The sequence below is a fragment of the Fusarium pseudograminearum genome, chromosome 4 (genome assembly GCF_000303195.2).
Source record: "Fusarium pseudograminearum CS3096 chromosome 4, whole genome shotgun sequence".
Classification (NCBI taxonomy): Eukaryota; Fungi; Ascomycota; class Sordariomycetes; order Hypocreales; family Nectriaceae; genus Fusarium; species Fusarium pseudograminearum.
Window position 1 is genome coordinate 1082432 of NC_031954.1, and position 19192 is coordinate 1101623.

The 19192-nt window shown below is 49.0% G+C and overlaps 8 protein-coding genes across 8 annotated transcripts; 4 read left to right on the plus strand and 4 right to left on the minus strand.

The window, feature by feature from the left end:
- Window positions 1–427: 427 nt before the first annotated feature.
- FPSE_01530 (uncharacterized protein) lies at window positions 428–1486 on the minus strand (the record flags this gene model as incomplete). Its single annotated transcript, XM_009254650.1, has 1 exon — window positions 428–1486. One exon carries the CDS (start codon window positions 1484–1486, stop codon window positions 428–430), a length of 1059 nt encoding a protein of 352 aa, XP_009252925.1.
- A 3716-nt stretch (window positions 1487–5202) lies between these two features.
- On the minus strand, window positions 5203–7888 carry FPSE_01529 (uncharacterized protein; the record flags this gene model as incomplete). Its single annotated transcript, XM_009254649.1, has 6 exons — window positions 5203–5262; window positions 5746–7058; window positions 7107–7276; window positions 7327–7505; window positions 7553–7750; window positions 7808–7888. The coding sequence occupies 6 exons, from the start codon at window positions 7886–7888 to the stop codon at window positions 5203–5205; spliced, it is 2001 nt and encodes a 666-aa protein (XP_009252924.1).
- Window positions 7889–8602: 714 nt separating this feature from the next.
- Window positions 8603–9817, plus strand: FPSE_01528 (uncharacterized protein; the record flags this gene model as incomplete). The annotated part of the gene is made up of 4 exons (XM_009254648.1): window positions 8603–8962; window positions 9015–9079; window positions 9128–9354; window positions 9402–9817. The coding sequence occupies 4 exons, from the start codon at window positions 8603–8605 to the stop codon at window positions 9815–9817; spliced, it is 1068 nt and encodes a 355-aa protein (XP_009252923.1).
- A 160-nt stretch (window positions 9818–9977) lies between these two features.
- FPSE_01527 (uncharacterized protein) lies at window positions 9978–11049 on the minus strand (the record flags this gene model as incomplete). The annotated part of the gene is made up of 4 exons (XM_009254647.1): window positions 9978–10741; window positions 10791–10859; window positions 10910–10931; window positions 10981–11049. The coding sequence occupies 4 exons, from the start codon at window positions 11047–11049 to the stop codon at window positions 9978–9980; spliced, it is 924 nt and encodes a 307-aa protein (XP_009252922.1).
- A 1225-nt stretch (window positions 11050–12274) lies between these two features.
- Window positions 12275–12637, plus strand: FPSE_01526 (uncharacterized protein; the record flags this gene model as incomplete). The annotated part of the gene is made up of 1 exon (XM_009254646.1): window positions 12275–12637. The coding sequence occupies one exon, from the start codon at window positions 12275–12277 to the stop codon at window positions 12635–12637; it is 363 nt and encodes a 120-aa protein (XP_009252921.1).
- A 249-nt stretch (window positions 12638–12886) lies between these two features.
- On the minus strand, window positions 12887–13626 carry FPSE_01525 (uncharacterized protein; the record flags this gene model as incomplete). Its single annotated transcript, XM_009254645.1, has 4 exons — window positions 12887–13071; window positions 13125–13422; window positions 13477–13510; window positions 13571–13626. The coding sequence occupies 4 exons, from the start codon at window positions 13624–13626 to the stop codon at window positions 12887–12889; spliced, it is 573 nt and encodes a 190-aa protein (XP_009252920.1).
- A 703-nt stretch (window positions 13627–14329) lies between these two features.
- Window positions 14330–16764, plus strand: Ku70 (the record flags this gene model as incomplete). The annotated part of the gene is made up of 7 exons (XM_009254644.1): window positions 14330–14817; window positions 14864–14924; window positions 14974–15483; window positions 15534–15925; window positions 15973–16184; window positions 16236–16699; window positions 16747–16764. The coding sequence occupies 7 exons, from the start codon at window positions 14330–14332 to the stop codon at window positions 16762–16764; spliced, it is 2145 nt and encodes a 714-aa protein (XP_009252919.1).
- Window positions 16765–17409: 645 nt separating this feature from the next.
- FPSE_01523 (uncharacterized protein) lies at window positions 17410–19038 on the plus strand (the record flags this gene model as incomplete). Its single annotated transcript, XM_009254643.1, has 4 exons — window positions 17410–17775; window positions 17827–17873; window positions 17920–18597; window positions 18651–19038. 4 exons carry the CDS (start codon window positions 17410–17412, stop codon window positions 19036–19038), a joined length of 1479 nt encoding a protein of 492 aa, XP_009252918.1.
- Window positions 19039–19192: the final 154 nt, after the last annotated feature.

Here is a 19192-nt window from a genome sequence, read left to right on the forward strand (position 1 = left end):
TGGAGCGACAGGAATTTCAAGTGACAAAAGGCAACGCCCCGACAACTTGTGTCCCCTCAATAAAAAGAAATAAACCCGAGTATTGAAGAACTCCAGTGATAGACACATCCGAATAGTTTCGGTTCGTGTATATCGAGAGTGTTGCCCGCCTGCTGACCTTTCGCAGTCGACGACGACAATATGTCTTGTGGACCAGATACCGTCGAGTGCCCAAGACGCCGAAAAAACCGAGCCCATATTAAGAAAGAGTACAAGCCCGAACAAAAACGTGAAAGCCGTGTCATCGTGAGAGAAATAATGATCCAGAGGTCGCCGCCTCGGTCAGGGATGTGGGCCGACACGACCTCCCCTTGAGCCAACCAGCCCCAAAACGATTGCCTTCAGAAATGTTGAAAGCACAAATAAACGCCGTTCATGCAGAAAAATATTATACAGCGCCGAGCTGCAGAAGAGCCTCGACAGCCTCGCGCTCCTGTGCGCCAGAAGGACCCGCAAACGCTGTGGACAAGTCGATGTTGAAGGTTTGCGGTGTGCGCACCATGCCAGAGCTGGCGGAGAACGAACGAAGCGCACCTGGCGTATACGCCGAAGAGGATCGGAAGCCTTGCTCAACCTGAGCCGCTGCCGGGTTGGGGTAGGATTCAGCTCGGAGAGCAGCAGCTCCCACGGTGGCCCAATCCTCATCATCTGTCGCATCCTCAGGGTCGTCGTTCATGACGACATCGTCATCAGGAGCCTCAGAGCACGAAGCGGATCCGGATCCATCCATGGACATCTTGTCGGCCTCGTGCTCCATCATGTAAATTTCGTGGTCTTCGTGGGAAAACTGAACCGAATCCCCATTGCTCGATGCAGTGCTTTGTCGGTAGCGGCCTTGACCTCGACCGCCATTCTTGGTGATGGGAATTCCCGCCCCATAAGACGATGGAGGAGTACCTTGTCGGTGTCGAGATGGCTCCCCTCGCTTACGAGCATCCCAGCGGCCCCATCCCACCTTTTCAAATTCCACCTCCCCGTCCAGTCCACCGCCTTCTCCTCCTCGACCTTCCAAAGCTCCCACGACTAGTCTCCGCGCCTTTGTTGGAGGGATTCCCGAGAATCCGGGTACCGAAGTGGTTAGGTACCCCATAATGTGTCGGATAGCCAAGGGACCATGACTGAGCAGGATCTCTGGCAAGTGGTATTTGGCGAGGAGAGAGCCAGTGATGGCACCCGAGGCCTCGAGGGCTGGCGAGATCGATCGTCGTCGATCCGAAGGCTCGTGAAGGTCCAGGTCTGAGTCGATAGGCTCAAGCTTGGCCTTCTGGAGCTGCGCCTTCAGCCCGTGAGGCGGCAGGTTGGGAGAGATGGAGTTGGGGGGAGTAGGGAGGGGTTGTTGAGAGCGTGTCACAGTCGCAGGGACGCCTCGGGCCGCTACAACAGCTAAGTTGTCTCGGCTCAAGGAGGCCTGGGAGATATCACGAGCAGCCGCTGCCATGGTAGCCATGATTACCGATGTCGGTCTTATTGGTATGCGCTTCTGAACGAACAAGTCTGCAGAGGAAATATGGTTAGCGACTTTGATCTCGAGAATGGTTTGTGTTTTGCGACGCGAGGCTCGCCACTCCGTGCTTGATGGGCGAAGAAAGAGGTGATGGCCACGAACAGAGTGATCATGGGTTGAGTCACAACAGGGTGTCGCGCTGCATCAGCTGTGTGCGGTACGTACCTATTCAGAAGCCGGATGTAAGGAGGGCTGGCAATACAAGTTGCTGGCACAAATATGGCGATAGTATGGCAGGCCTGGGCAGAGCTGGCGCGATGATCTGGACTGTGACAAGAGACTCTGATACGAATCTTGATGTTCCTTTGGTGTTGTTGTTGGTGTTTGGGGAGGAAAGGGAATCGGACAGGAGGGAAACCTGGAAGGATATATGACCACCAACTTACAACAAGCCAAGGGCAGGTGAACCCAACCCAAACCGTGTGAGAGGTGTGAGTCGTAGCCAACCCAGCCAGCCAGGTAAGGGTACGTACAGTACTAGGCTGGACTTGCACTTGCACTTGTATTGGCGGTATGGTATTGTATCGCCAAAGAGCCAGCACCTGGACCTACCTACTCACGCACGCACCTGTTGTAGGGCGGTGCTTGTTCATGTGCGTGTGCGTGTGCTAAGCGCAGAATACCAGGGGGGCGAATGTTGTAAGCAGTGAACAGTCTGATCGGGTGGGAGTCTGGGAGTGTGATGGAAGGATGCCGGGTGCAAATTTGGCACTATCAACAGACTTACTTCCAGGGTTACTACAAACACGCCTGCCAAAACACCACCAACTTCAGCCCAAAACGGGCCAGGCGTCAATTACTGGGTGTCACCCCCATGTTTCGCTGGAGTGCAAACTGTGGCTGTTCAGCCAGCGCTGATAAGGTTGATAGGGGAATGATACCTTGATTGATACTGTCTGCCGTGAGCGATAACTTGTTTCTACTGCATTTGAGACAACCATTTCATACCAAAGAACCCTAGAACCTAACAAACTTACTTCCAATACCTCCCTACCAAATCTGTAGCGCACGAGCATCCATGCTATGGACGCATTCTTTCAAATTCCACCGCACTTCTTTTCTTTCTTCCATGCTAGTTGTTAATAATTAAAAGTGGCCCTTGTCTCTCATCTTTGTTTTTGCTGGCCCTGGTTGAAATTGTTTTTGTGTTGTCCTCATTTTGATTCCAATTCTCAAGAAGCTGGTAGTCTAGGGAGACGAGAGGATCCGGGCCATAGCGGTAAACGGGGAAGCGAGCCGGACAAGGTCAAACGAGATGGGACTGCCGTTTGACACCCCAGCAGGCTCCAGCATGGCTCAGCGCAGTGTTCGCGATATGGCTCGGGCGCCTCGCTTTCCAGAGTTCCGCGGGTGGTCCTTTACCAGTTGTCAGGCTGCTGTACATTAGCATGCCTTTCAAGTGTCGGCTTTACTATTACTTCCCCTTGACAAAAGACGGTATTCTTTCTATTACTCCATCAGCTAGCAATAATAGCGGACGAAAACTCAACATCTCTGATCAAAGACAGCCCAGGGTCCGGGCCCGGGTCCAGTCTTGTGCTCTAGTTCCTGATGCCAGACGGTTACGGTGTACTGTACACAAGAGCGAAAAAGCCACACCGCGATCTGCCAGTTAGTCCATCATGTGCAGCAGCTTGAAATGTCAATGGAGCCTCGACACTTGTCGCGGAGGGAGTCGGGGCATTTAGGCCCTCCAAAGATCCGGGACGGCGCGTCCAACTAACACGGCACCAGTATCGATCGTCATCCTACAGTGCAGTACAGTACTGTGCTTCAACTTGAAGCAGTCCAGCGACAGAGCTCGTGTCAGCGATGGCTGGCTCTGATCTCTTGTCCGAGTCTCCAATTTTCAGAGAGTCTGGGGATTAATTACCCAGTTAGTCGCCTCTCTCTGTCACTGTCCCGGTGTCACTTTTAGCGCTCAAGATACTCAGCACCGTGTTCTCGTTGGGCCAACACCTTGAGCCCCGTGGCCCAGGAGATTGGGGTAAGGTTGTTGGAGTCTAATGCGCGGCTGTTGGCGATTCAACAACCTTAACCAGATGAAAATGACCAGCATTCCATCCACTCATCGCAAACATAAAAGGAGAGTCGTGCTACCGTAGCAGAAACCTGTGAAATTAATGGTTGATTCATCAAAAATGATGACTCTACTCAGAAACAAAGTCGTAGTCGTCATGGTATCCGGCTTCTTGCTCATAAACGTGGTCGTCATGACATGCAGCTCAAGGACATCCATGGAACCAACGCGGATCGTTTATAATACATGCATTCATCCGTCTCATGCAAGAATAATGCAGGCACATTCAACTATGAGCTAGCCGTGAAATCATGCAAATCTTTATGTCCAGGCACGTTCTTTGTATGGCTTTCTTTGACTCCTTACCCAGAAATCAGCGGACCCATTTCGCTTTCATCGACAGGGGTAAGGGGTCCCTCCTTGACTGGGAATATCAGAGTCATGGCCAGCTTCTGATCCGCCAGTAACGGCCCAATCTCCAGCATCATGCCCTAATTTCGTCCGGCTGTTGTTAGCGAGCCCTTGGCTCTTTAGAAAGGAGACCTGAGAACAAGGAATGGAATCAAATTCTCGAAAAATGATTATGTGCGTACCTGCGTGTCCAAACCCTTTATTCGCGAGTGTGTAGGGCTAGAAGCATGCAGAGGCACACACCCGATGAACTCAAGCCTCCCGTCTCCCAACAGTGGCATCCCGTGTTCTGTATCGCGATGGGGGTGTGTGGATATAAAGCCGTATCCAAGTCATGGGCACACTTTTTGGTCCCGTTATACCGTTTTTTGACGAGTTGCTCATACAGTTCAATATTTGGCTTGGCCCTTGGTGTAATCGCTTCATATCAAGTCATCCTCTTGTGACCCAGTGAGCGATGAAGCGAATAACCCTAATAATCGGTTCCAAAAGCAGGACACCACCATTATTATTCACTCACCGGCCTGGCCGAGATACACAGGCAAACAAGACAGATAGCAATGAAGTTCCAAATTCTATCAAAGTCTATTTTCGTTTCATGCAAGCGATCCCTGGCCAATCCAACGTAATCATTGCCATTTTCGGAACCTTGATATTGTTAAAGGTGACTGAGCCTGAGTTCGTAAAGGTATTCGCGTCCTTCTCTGTTGCAAAAACTGATTGGTTGTGCCAGACGTCCTGTCATTTGCGTACTAACAAAGAGCTATCCTTGATGTGCCACTGTCACGTTGTCAAAGTCCTTGTTCATGATTGGACTTTCGATGCCGACAGTATTACCGGCGTCACTTCGTCATCTTTCCCCAGATGCTATTGTCGCTCAACAGCAAGTCCGTTTCGGCTGTGGAGGCATTGGCCAGTAGACGGCTTTGAACACACGCTTTATCAAACCAAGAGAGTTTGTCTTTGGGTACATGTGGCCTGTTGTCGATTGATGAACCCCACGTTGGACATTGCTACGCCGTGGACGTCTCGTGTAGAAGGGTGCTTCCCCGCGCATCAAGAAGGAAGAACGGAAGAGAGACGGAATGACTATCAATCCCGTTGCCCCGCGCTCTTGCCCGAGTCTACGAGATATCGTGTCGTGCGGGGATATATTGAGTCCAGTGTGGCTCCCGTGCCGTGAACGGTCCCGGTCTCTTCCGCTCCGGATCCTCCGCAATGAAAGACCTCATCCATTCGTTCCCAGCCAGGTGGTTGACGCAAAGTAGCTCTCCCTTGCCTCGTCTGCCTATTGCCGAGTTTGGTAGTCTCATCGCTGCCATGCTTACACCACCGACTTTTTGGGACATGGTTACAGGTGCATAAACCCCGCTGCCAAGTATATCCCAACTGATGAGGGGTGGTTTGATATAGTATGCCGCCGCCATGTTTCGAGGCCATCGTCGGTGATGCTCAAATCATATCATTCAGATCGTACGTGTGAATGATCCACCGGCTGATAGGTTCCAAGTCAGGCTGGATCTCGCCAGTTTCGTGACCCACAAACGAAATGGGGGTGTGGTTACTTCGTCATATCGTCAACTTCCAAAGTTGGCAACTCAAACCTAGATACCTCGAGGACTGCTTGTGAATGTGGCATCGACTAAGGGTTCATGTGCCCTGAAAGCCGAGGGACCCAAGTCTCACGAAGTAAAGACGAATTCACGGCAAGCCTAGATGACGAGGGTTAGTGACACGATGAACTGGGTCTGTGTTGCAGTTAGACACGTACCGTTCTTAGAACACCCAGTTGCTCCTGAGACTGGTCGAATACAAGCCTGTATTGAGCGAGACTCTCCCGTAGGACGACTTCCTTGTTTGCACGACCGTCGCAGATAGCCTTCATCTTGATTTCCATCTCTTTCCGTAGAAATGGCTTGCCGAGACTGGTCTCAAAGTTCATCCGATCAAATCCCAAGATGAGAGCTACACCAAGCTGTGTAGGGACAAATACCTTTATCCCACCGCGGCCTCCTGATGTTGACGCACCCCCGCGTCCACCTCTGCTCCCTCTACCTCCACGGCCACGACCACGTCCTCTTGTGGGTGGGCCTGTGTCCGACTCCTCGTCATCTCCCGGTGCTGGACCTGATCGACCTATTGTAGCAGCGTATTCTCTGTCTTGAATCTTTTGGATATGCTCGGCCATGGTGGCATCTGTGCCTATACCGTTGGCATCCATGAGAGCGATGAGGTCCGCCTCTGTAAGGAAGCCTGGAGCTGAAGTTTTGCCTTCCGTCATCATAGCCTCTGTTGGTTGAAAGCGCTCTCCTTCGGTAAACCTTGGCAATTCCACAGTGTTGTTCCATTTTTCGTAAACAAACACGTCGAGGTAGTTTCTCTCAAGAACAATAACGCCGTGAGCATTGAAGCGCTCGTCTCCAAACTCGACCTCGACATCAGATGCCATGCCTTTGGCGTCGTCTGAGCAGCAAGCGAGAAACCGACGGACAACGTACTCGTATAATCGGCCCTCGTCACGATTTAGGACTGTAGGAGAAGCATACGTGATAGGGTGGATAGGAGGATGGGCTTTATCATCGTTTCTTCCTTCTCTTGGTTGTTGAAAGGCACCATTGACGAGGTTCTGTGCAAATGGACCCCATCTCTGATCGTTTGTATGCTTATCAACCAGAGCTCGGAGATTCATCCCGCGATCAAAGCGATCAGTCTCGGTTCTGGGGTAGCTTATAAATCCTTTGTTGTAGAGTCCTTCGGCAATAGTCATGGCCTGTTGTCCACTCATATGTAGTAGTCTTGTTGCAGCCTTTTGTAGTTCAACAGTTGTAAGTGGTAAAGGTTTGAACTTGCGAGTAGGTTTCTGCTGAACCTTTGTGACAGTTGCTGTTTTTGCTGCAAGACATCTTTCGTACAGAATAACGGTAGACATTCGGTCGAAAAGCCTATTCCGTAGCCAGGAGAAATCGACCTTTTTACCGTCTCGGTTGTGTGTCAACTTTATGCTCCAGAAGGGCTCTGGAACGAAGTTTTTGACACGAAAGTAACGATCAACGACGAACCCAAGCGTTGGAAATTGACAGGATCCTAGACTGTCAGTAAAAAATACAAGGTAGACCTGAACATGGGGCATACCATAGCTAAGGGTCAACCCTTCCAAAGGCCCTCCGAGCTTTCGCAGATTATTCGTGAGAAAACGGGTAAAAGCATAACCAATCCGTAGATCAAGCTCAATTCTCGTAGCCACAGCATTGACTTGCCTCTCATCCAAGGTTGTCAGGTTTCTGGCTGCTGATATGACATGCCTGGTATCATTAGTTTCCATCTGGGCCAGAAAGGAAGAAGAACAACATACGCTCTTTCAATATTGCTGAATCTTGCTCGCAATACCCGAATGCCTGGCTTTCCCTTTCGAGCAGCTTCAACAATCTCGTTGCCGATATGTTCACCTTCACGATCACAATCTGTCCAGATTACTAGGACTTGGGCATATCGTGCTTGAGATTCCAGATTTTGGGCAATTGTCTTTTTATCCTAAATAGCGTTAACGACCGATGTTGGGTGAATATGGGATAACTCACGTCGCTAATAGTTGTGACGATTGGGGCAGTGAACAGCGACTCTGGCGGAGGCGAGTACCAGCTCTTGTTCGCAGGCGTAAAGTCAACATTGGTTAAATGTCCAGTGACACAAGTCATAGTGGTAGAGCATTGGCCCAATTGCTGACCAAAGTCAAAATCGAACGAGTAGTTCTTGATGTACTTGTTTCTCGTATTGTGCTATGGGTTTGGAGTTAGAATATGATGCAGACAGGGTCAGGAGTATGAGATTCTTACCGTTTCAACACGACCTCCAGCGAGATGAGTAGCTACAGCCTTGGAGATTGACGGCTTTTCAGCCACACAGAGGACCTTCATTCTGTGTTTGGTCGTTGAGGAAGAGTCACTGTCTACTTGGTTGAAGGGTTCCCAGTGGTTGAGGAGATCACGACAAGCGAGTGAAGATTGCCTCAGGTTTCATGCGGAGGTGAAGTTTTGCGCTGAGGCAGGCACGATATAGAGAGTGAGAATTTGCCCAATACGCTTTTGCAGCAAGAATGATTTGCTGTTATATCCTATTAGGAAGAGCTAGTTCATAGAAATAAGGCTCTTTTGCCGGTTTGTGCCTATTGATTTCCCGTTTGTGGAAATCCACCGTAGTATCAAATTCGTCCCCAATAGCTTACTCGTGATATTCACGATGCATAGGAGGGGGAAAAGCGTGAATGCCAATCGCTAAAGTTGAAAATTTAACGGTGCCTCTTCAGTGGCTCACCCACTAGCCACAGCGGCTGCTTCCGAGTTTACAGGGACCTAGCTGTCTAGGTCCTAAGCTTTAGCGACTCCACAGCAAGGCAATTAGGATAGGAATAGACGGGACCTTCCCTTGCGGCGTAGCGCTTTAAGCGTGCCCAGTTAACTTGTAAACTGGAATGGAAATAGCGGGTGTCATACATTTCATCTTGTCTATGACGCGGGCTGTGCTTTGACTAGTTATTGTACAGTTGTTACCTATTAAAACACCACTTGCACTGCATCACGACCAAGCGGGAATCTGAGCATTAATTGATATTTCCCTTTAATCAAACAGAAATGGCTCTTCCATATCTCAAGTCCATTGAGGACTGCGGCGAGTACGCAAGGGCTGTTGAGCCGTATATTCCCCAGCTTTATGCTCTCCCTCGGCAGTTTCTCGACAACATCGCCAGCCCAGACGGGCTAAGGCAGTTGTATGTTGACACGAACCCGCTCATCTCAGGTTTCGCAATCTCTGTCGCCCTTACTATTCCCTTTCTCGTCGTCTCGGAGATCAACAGAAACTACTCTCAGGTTGACCGCATGTGGTCTATTCTCCCCAATCTTTACGTTGTCCATCTTTCCATCTGGGCACGTCTTGCTGGTGTCTCTTCTTCGCGAGTCGATCTGGTTTCCTTGGCTACAACTCTTTGGAGTGTAAGTTACTTTACATCTTACTAACTACACCAATTGCTGACCTGCGTCTCAGTGCCGTTTGACCTACAATTACTGGCGCAAAGGTGGCTATGAGAAGGGTTCTGAAGATTATCGATGGTAAGTCAGTCGCCGACTGAGTATCATACATAAGCTTACAATAGACAGGGCCATTCTGCAAAAATATGTGCCAAGACCCATCTGGTTCATCTTCAACGTCACGTTCATCTCATTCTACCAGAGCATTTTGCTCTTCAGTTTCTCATGCGTTCCCGCTTATGCCATCCTGCTCTCTACCAAGTTTGAGGAAAATGTGACCCCTGCCGACATCTTGTTCTTTCTCACCATGGTCGGTCTAATCTACAGCGAGTGGGTTAGCGATGGTCAGCAATGGGGTGAGTTATCCGTCTATCTCCGAGGTGAACAAGACTAATTCGTTCAGATTTCCACGCGGCCAAGCACAGGTATCAGGCCGAGGCCAAGGTTCCTCGGGAGTTCAGCTACACCCAAGCTGATCTTGACCGAGGCTTCAACACCTCGGGACTCTGGGCGTACAGCAGACATCCCAATTTCGCCGCTGAGCAGCTTGTCTGGTTTGTCCTGTACCAGTGGAGCTGCTATGCAACCAAGAACCTCTACAGCTACACACTTGCCGGTTCTGCCGCTTTGATTATGCTTTTCCAGGGTTCAACTTGGCTCACTGAGCTTATCACAGTGGGAAAGTACTCCGAGTATCCAAAGTACCAGAAGCAGGTTGGCATGTTCTTGCCCAAGTCTCTTCAGCCATACAAGACACCTCCACCCAAGGTCATTCGAACCAGCGACCTTGCAAAGAACGAAAGCAAGAAGGAAGCTTAAATGGAGTTTACATATCTATAGCATATGGTGTTCCAGGTGCAGGGGCTAGAACTGCTTGTTTCTCGCCATCATACCAATTGCATACCGCGTAGGCGTAAACCTGGGTATTGCAGATACCCTCTTGCTCTATAATATATCTATACAATGGCTCTATGGCACTCTATTCCTTTGCCAGTCTAAGATCACTGAATTTGTCGGCATAGTACGAAGGCACAGCAATGGCATCTGCCTTCTCCCAGTCCTCCTTCTTGTTCACACCAGTCAGAACATGTAGTGTGCCGCCTAGCTTGCCCTCAATTCCAAACTTTATGTCAGTGTTGAGTCGGTCACCAACCATGCATGTGCGAGCTCGGTCGAGTTGGAACTTGCCCTCGACAGCGTCCATCATGGCTTGGCTGGGCTTGCCGAGCGCCAAAGGCTGTTGTCCTGTGGCATGGACGACAGGGATGTGACAGGAACCAGCACCGAGGAAGAAGTTGTGGTGCATCGGCAATGTAGAGTCGACATTGGTAGCAAGGAACGTGGCTCCCCTCTTGACGTAGTGCATGGCATGGGCGTACTTGAGGTAGTTGACGTGGTAGTCAAGGCCACATAGGACGGCGCCAACCTCGGGATCGAGAAGCGAACCATCAGCGATGCCCTTGAAGTCGTCGTTTGTGATGTCTCGTCGGAAAGCCTCTTCTGTGCCGCCGATATGGGGTACACCTTCTGAATCAAGCTCCTGCTCGATTCCTGACTCTCCAATAATAAAGACCTTGCGCTTACCCTCAGGCAGCTTCAGGATACGGGCGATGTAGATGGCAGCAGAGTAGCTGGAACCAAAGACATCATCCTTCTCGCTTGGGATACCAAGACCAGTGAGTTTCTTGAGATACTCATCCCGGGATTTTGTGGAGTTATTGGTGACGAAGACGACCCTCTTTCCTACATCGATGTGAGTCCCTTGTTCAGATGATGAGCGCAATAAACTAACCTTTTGATCTCAAGAAGTTGATGGTCTCTGGGACTCCCTCGTACACATGATCGCCAGACCACAAGACACCTATATGAGTCAGTCACTGGGTTTTGTTTTGTAAATTGTACAATATTTACCATCGCAGTCGAGGAGGAAAACCTATCGATGGGTGTCAGTGTGATACTCGGCCAATTTGTAAATGACTCACATCAAATTTGTCAATGAACTCATTGATGGCAGCAACATCGTTGCTGATGTACTTCGGTGAAGATGCCATTTTTTCTATCAGTCCAGCCAGAGAAGACACTGTATGATGTTGTTAAATATGATCGACCAGAGTTTCAGTTGGTTGAACATGAACTGAATCGTCGACAAACTAAAGCGGACTGACTCGGTGGATGTGCTTAGTCAGAGATAACAAGAATGACATCGCCTGTGATGCAATAAGGCTGGATAATCGGTGATCAATGGACCTATTGTAAAAAGACATCACGAATATTACAGTAAGCTTGTAACAGCATTTGTGGCACATCTATGAGTGACCTTGTTGGTGACACGACATGTGAGATTTATTGATATAGGGTAATCCATCAACAATCGACAGCAAACCCGAGGATAACTACGACTCATTGTCCCTCTATCACCGATGATTTCATGCATATGATAACGACCCTGCATTGATAGGCAATCTTTTAGTGCAATGACAACATAATCCGACCCATGCATGTCGCGATTAACGTGCCGAAAGGAAGCAATTGGCCCGAGGTAGGCTCTGAGAGCCGCAGACCCTTCCCGCGTGGCAAAGAATCTCAAAGTCCAAAAACTTCAGTCCCTTAACGACTTTAGTTAAAGCAAATCTTATCATTGGCTCATAAATTTTGCCTTGCGAGTAATGGGTCAACCTTGTTCGTCATCGGTGGGTTTCTAGAACTCCACGTTTTCTTTGAAACTTTTTTTTCTTCTCCTTCTCTTCGCCTGACTAATGCTGATGATAAGAGGCTGTATCCGTGTTACCAACTCGCTTACATCCGAGGCGAGGTCGCCTGCATCAACAGACCGACATCTGCACACAGACAGGAGAATACAAAGTGTAATTCACCGCTTTGGATACTTCCCGTATCAAGCGAGGCAGCGTGGGGACCCTTGAAGCTAAAGTTGGTCAAGGTCTCCACGCTCGGGGACCCATTTTCACGATCAGCTAAAGGGGTTTCCACTTTCCAGAGCAACTAACACAACTACGCAGTACAGTATGAAGTTTTAAACCGGACCGGCTGGATACCTACGTAATTATAAATATCTACAGGAACAGACCTCATGGAGTTGAGAATTTGTTTCTTCATTTCATACTTTTCATCTTGATCTATCTCACCTGCTGTTTACCATCTTAGCGAAAGAAGCGCCAATCTACGTACAACAACTCTCTTATCTTCATCAACCATCACTAAAGAGAACGACTCAAAACAACTTCATCCCAATCAAAACTTTCTTAAACAACAATCAAAATGACTACCGCTCCCACCAGTGTCGCTGCTGCCCCCAGCAATGCCAACCACTACTTCAGCGAGGTGCACAAGACTCAGTCTACCGCAACAACCCCAGTCTCTACTCCTGGACTCAAGGCTGAGGAGTTTGAGAACAACACACGCAGACCTACTGCCCTGAGCACTGACTTCCCCAAGCCCAACGAGGAAGTCGATGTTGAGACCATGCTTGACCGCCAGCCCGGTCGCTGGACCATCAAGGGACAGATGGAGGCCAACCAGCGCCGTCAACAGAAGACCCTCAGCGACGAAGAGGCCAAGGCCCAGCGCCAGCGAGACTTTGAAAAGGCCAAGGAGGAACTTCGTGCCTCGCTCCGAATTTAAAACACAGTGCTTGTCTTTCAAGACCGGACGCTCGCCATGAGAGTTATACTGGTTCACCATGACAGCCGGTTGGCGCAATGTTTACAAGGCTATACCTAATATTTCAACGAATTACGACACAACGAATAGACATACTATAGATTCTCGCTATTGTACGATGGAAAGTAGACGCTAGGCTATCAGGAAGATTGTTTGCACCACTAGCATTTTAGAGCATGAATAAGAATTGCATCTTTATCATTGAACCGTTCAAGCAAGGTCCGCAACGGACAGAACCCGACCACCCAGAGTGAAGCCGTATCCGATAGCAGCCACAAAGGTAGCAAGGTTAAGCAGAGATGAGATGCCGTGGAGCATACCGAACTTTTTGTTGAGAGCCTTCATCTGGTCTGAGTGAGGACCCTCAGCGTAGTACTCCTTGCCATCTCGCTTGACTATTAATTCATCAGTATGGGTTGGTAAATTGACGTTTCCTTGCGTAACATACCTTGGCCACGTCGCTTCTTGATAATGTCAACGGTCATTGGCAGGAGAACAAGCAGATTGATAGCACCAGTGATACCCATGACACTGATAGGCAACAAGGAGTGCCAGCGGGCAAATTCCGACACCAGACCGGCGGGACCATTTGCAAGACCAATCAGAGAGTTTCCGGGGAACGTCAGGGCGAGAACACCGGGTAGGACAGTTTGAAGTCCGAAGTAGATGGGGAAGAGCTTTTGCTGAATAGCAGAGAAGCTGGCACGATCGACCGCCCTGAACGCTACGATGCCATTGACGAAGGACTGTCGGATTGTCAGAGCTGAGTGCAAAATGAGATTTAGTATTGGGGTACATACGTGGAAAAAGGTCGTTCCTAGAAGTGTTCCGTAGCTGCCGTCCAGTTAGCTCACTCATCTCTGACTGGCCTGTTGCATCTGCTAGGAAACTTACGTGATGATATGGTAAGGAGCCGGGGACAAGGCCACGGCCTTTGCTGTGCTTGACATCGTTGCTATCGCCTTCACTTTGTGAGTGCAAATTGACAAAAACTGATGGTGTTTCAACTCAGCCGAGGTGTATGTTTCTCTTAGTTAGGCCTAACTACTCCATAGACAGGTCATCGACCCCAGTCTATGATACAATGGAGACCACGTGACTGGCCACATCACTTTGCAGTGTCCTGTTACAGATGGGAGTTATACAGGAGCTGAAAGTACCAGAATGATGCTAGATTTCTCATGTTTGTATCTCATCAGACGGCTATTTGCTGACCCGTGCATCGCAACATTTTGTTTCACCAATTACCGTCAGCAACGTAAGAGATAAGAGCTCTTTCGACTCGTATAACATACCTAAGCTGCGAAATGTTCTTAATCGAATTATGCCATACCTTCCTTTTTATCCAGGCAGGTATTGCTATGTGATCAGGAATCGCACCTGCCACTTCAATTAACATGGCGTTCCATCACGTGATTACGTGTTTCGCGTGTGCCGGTACATCTCAGCTCAGCTGCAGGCATCGCGCGCCCCACGTCCTCCATCTTAGACAGCAGCTCTGAGCTAGAGGCCTTCTGCCTAAACGATACAAGGGTTCACCACCGAGAAGCTTTGTGCGATTGACATTCATTTAAATCAACTCGAATCTTCCCCAACTCACTTGAGCAATTTTCTTATTATTACTTGTGCCAGACAAAATACGAAATCCTCACCATGGCGGAAAAAGAGGCAACCATCTTCATCCTCGACCTGGGCTCGACTATGGCCCAGACTCATAGTGGGAGATCACAGTCTGATTTGGACTGGAGCTTGCAGTATGTATGGGACAAGATCACAGATATCGTCGCGGCGAACCGCAAAACACTTTGTGTTGGTGTCTTGGGCCTAAGAACAGACGATACCTACAACAAGTTGCAAGACGACGATGGCTATGAGAATATTACAGTGCTACAGGAGATGGGGTCAATGACCATGTCATCTTTAAGAGATCTCCAGTCTGTTGTGAAGCCAAGCAACACGTGGGCTGGAGATGCTGTTTCCGCCATTGTCGTTGCGGTTGACATGATGGACACATTTACGAAGAAGCTCAAATGGAATCGAAAGATCTTCTTGATCACTGACGGCCAAGGGCCAATGGATGGAGATGATCTGAGCGACATTTCCAAGAAAATTAACGACTCGAATATCCAACTCACCATCCTGTAAGCCAACGACACCCTTTCGTTTAACAGATCTAACAGACTATAGTGGTGTAGATTTTGATGATCCGGACTATGGCTTCAAGGAAGAAGACAAGCCGGGCACCAAGGTCAGTAGAAATATCCATGGCCTCAAAGCGCATAACTAAATATTGGCAGGAGGATAACGAGAAAGCACTCAAAGCGCTCGCTGACGATTGCAAAGATGGCGTTTTCGCAAACATTGCCGAAGCCATTGACGAGCTTGACACCCCCCGAATCAAGGCCGTCAAACCATACAAGACTTATGATGGCGCCCTCACTCTTGGAGATCCCGAAACGTTTCCTGCTGCGATGAGTATCAATGTCGAGAGATATTTCAAGACACATTTGGCACGCCCCTTAACAGCAAGTACAGTAGTCGTCAAGTCTGAAGACGGTGAAGCTACCCAGCAAACACAAGACGACGAGATGGAAGGTATCGAGTTCTCAGCAGTCAAGCAAGCTCGTTCATACAAAGTCAATGATCCAGATGCTCCAGGAGGAAAGCGAGATGTCGAGTTTGATGATCTTGCCAAGGGGTACGAATATGGCCGAACAGCAGTACACATCAGTGAGTCAGAACACAACATCACCAAGATCGACGCGCAGAAGAGCTTCTCGATCATTGGTTTCATTCCATGCGCAAAGGTGTGTTACTTGTGAACTATCGCCTTATTTCTTGTGCTAATTCTGTTTAGTACGAGCCATTTCTCAACATTGGCGAGACTTGCGTGACAATAGCACGCAAATTTGATGCCAAATCCGCCATCGCGCTTTCGTCTCTTGTATGGGCACTCTCTGAACTCGAGTCTTATGCGATTGCCCGGATTGTGACAAAAGATGGCAAAGATCCGCTACTGGTGCTGCTGGCACCTGGTGTAGAACCAGACATGGAGTGTCTCTACGACATTCCGCTGCCATTTGCAGAGGATATCCGAAGCTATCAATTCCCTCCTTTGGATAGAGTGATTACGGTCACTGGGCAGACCGTTAGCAAGCACCGACTGTTGCCTACGGATGAGCTCAACGATGCCATGAGCGATTATGTTGACGCCATGGATTTGTCAACATATGGTATGGATGATGATGGGTACGTTTCAATCTGTGACTCACCTTGTTTATCGCTAAATTATGTAGTAACCCGTCTGAATATGTGCCTATTGACGAAACCTTCAACCCTACAGTCCACCGAGTTAACCATGCAGTGAAAGCTCGAGCAGTGTATCCTGAAAAGCCAGTTCCAGATACCCCTTCCATATTGCTCCGATTTGCACAGCCAACACAAGATCTAATCGAGAAGGTCCAGAGCAAGACGGATGCCCTTATTCAAGCAGCAGATGTCAAGAAAGGTACGTGTTCTGCCTTTTGTGATTGTGGACCCTAGCTAACTAGGGAAACAGTACCGCCAAAGGTCAAGGGCAAGCGTGGCAGAGAAACCATCAAGCCAATTTCAGGCCTTGATGTTGATGCCCTTCTGGGTGAAGAGAAGAAGAGCGAGATCAGCTCTGACAATGCAGTGCCTGAATTCAAACGAGCTCTTGCTGTAACCGAAGACGTTTCGGAGATTGAGGATGCAACTAAACAAATGGGCACGATCATATCAACATTTGTTACGGAAAGCTTCGGCGGCGACAAATACCCACGTGCTCTGGAATGCCTGGGTGTGATGAGGGAAGAACTCATCAATCTTGAAGAACCAGGATTCTACAACACCTTTTTGAGAGGGATGAAGAAGAAGCTGCTTTCTGAAGATATGGGGGGTAGGCGACTAGACTTTTGGTTCAAGGTACGATTGGGTCATCTCGGTCTGATTGACAACAAGCAATCGGACGTGTCTGATGTCACCCCAGACGAGGCCGTTGAGGTATGTTTCCTAACAACTGTTTCTGGCAGTTTGCTAACTCGAACTAGTTCTACAAACCCAAATGATGTGAGTAAAGTAAAGTTTGTTGTTTTTTTGGGCAGGGATGGTTTTATGTATCAAGTCAAGCAAACTTGGCTGGTTTGCAGTTATATACTGCCAGGCGCAAAGAGTGTAGTATGAGCCTACCATGAATTGAGAGGATTAAATTGATAAAATAATTAAATGCTTGCCTTTTTCTCCAATATTTTACGAAAACGCGATGTAAAAATTGAGTGACACATAGTCGGTCTATGAAATGGATGAGCGCTGGTATTTCTGTACACAGCCGTCGGTGGAGGGGCCGGTGCATGACGATCCATCAACTATTGGTAGTCGCAGTGACAGCAATCACTTACCGTTTGACATCTATTTCGAGGCAACACTGCCTTTTTGTTTTCACATTTTAAAGGCGGGTGGTAACATCAGTGAATCATTTGAGCCGTGCCAAATAAGCCCCAAAGGGTATTTCTCATCTGCCCTTTTTTCCTCCCTCACAGCGCACCTGCCGCACGAAGGCTTCATTCCCGCCTTTAAAGCTACACTAGGTACCTTTCGTCCTCGCTACGTTTTTAATTTATTTCCTTTCTCTCTTTCAGAAGTGCTTCTCCGATAGGTTTCTCGATTCCTCTTCCTTTCGTCGCCTTTTCCTGCCTTGGCAGAGAATACCAGCGATGTCGGACCTACAAAGTCGTTTGGAGAAGCTGCAGGAGCTTTTGGGCAACGGCGTGAAGCTTGCTGAAACGCCACACGAAGACAACACTGCAGATGGCCTTGGGAATAGTTTCGGAATGGTGATGGATGATGAGTACATCCGGAATGAGGAGCGGCTTGCAGCTAGAGAGCAGGCCTCCCAGGAACAGCTGCGAGCCGATGCTGATGCCGCCAGACAAGGCCTGCTCAAAAGTAATAAGGAAAAAGCCTTCGACAACGCTGCTTTTCGCATCGGCCAGCCCGTTCACAAGGACTTTACTTTCTGTCCGTTCAAGGTCGTCGTGTCGTATCCCGAACGTTTCATCGGCAAGGTCAACAAGCCTCGTGTACGTGCTACCAGCTACGATCTTACTCTTCAGTGGCTAATTCTGTAACAGGCGAAGCCATTTTTCACTGAAATTCTCAAGGGCCGAACTTGGGACTTGTAAGAGCATCTCTTGTTGTTACGTTCTCGTTACTAACTTTGCAAGTTTCTATCTTCATGACCCGATGGAGCCAGCCAGAGACCCTTACCTCTTGATTCCATCCGCCCAGTTCGAGGTTTTCCTCGAAGAAATCAATCTCAAGCTGAACACTTTCCTCAGAATCCCTGTTGGCCCCATGAACAAGGACAAGTTCTACATGAAGTTTGGTGAAGGCGGCACCCCTCGTCCCCGTTACTTGAGGCGATCTTTGGATGCAACCTCCCTTGACATCCGGCCATGGCCTGCAGTCGACCCCGAAGACATCAGATCCTTCGAAGCGGCCTCGACACCGCAAAAGCTCACCTGGAGGTCCAAGATGCGAATCGTTAAGTCCGGCTTCGCACCAAAGAGGACGACAGATCCAGACAAGGCTGCGAAGAAGAAGCGTCACAGGGACCAAATGCTTCGCAACACACTGGGCTACTTGGGTCTTGTGGGAGACCCGGATGGCCACGACATCGTTTTCATCTGTGTCGACGTTGAAGCAATTGAACGGAAGCCAAACCCTATTTCTGAAGTTGGGATTTCTATCCTGGACACACGGGACATCAGAGGCGTTCACCCTAAGGATGCTGGTCGTGGTTGGTGGCCTATGATCAAGACTCATCATCTTCGAGTGCATGAGTATGCTAGTTTACGAAACTACCAATTTGTCAAGGGGTGCCCTGACTCTTTTGACTTTGGGTAAGCATACATGACTCCGCTTGTGATTTTGCGTGACACTGACTGTTCGATAGGAATAGCGTATTCCCTTACAAGAACGAGCTTCAAGACGTCATCATGAGCATCTTTAACCCCTATCTTTCCTCTCAACGGGAAATTATCGTCGTTGGGCATGATGTGCGACAAGACATCACCTACTTCAACGAGATAGGTATAGATCTCCGAGCCCTTGCAGGACTGAGAGAGCCTGTCGACACCCAGGACATCCACCAAGCTTGGTCCAGCTCAACCAATGGCCGAGGCCTCGTCACCGTACTCAACGATCTGAGCATTCCAAACAAGAATCTGCACAACGCTGGCAACGATGCCCACTACACGCTCTGCGCTATGCTGGGAATTGCGGTGGCAGAGGTCAATGGGAACGAGCAGCAGAGCAATGAAATGCTTAACAAGGTGGACTGAATGAGGAATCTTGGTCTGGAGCTCACCGGATCAGACAGAGACCGGATGATATGTGAATATTTTTGTAATTGTGACTCAAGGTCCCAGAAAGTAGCATGAGAAGAGAACGAGTCGAATTGGCCCTATATTCATACAGCATTCAGCCTAGATAGCT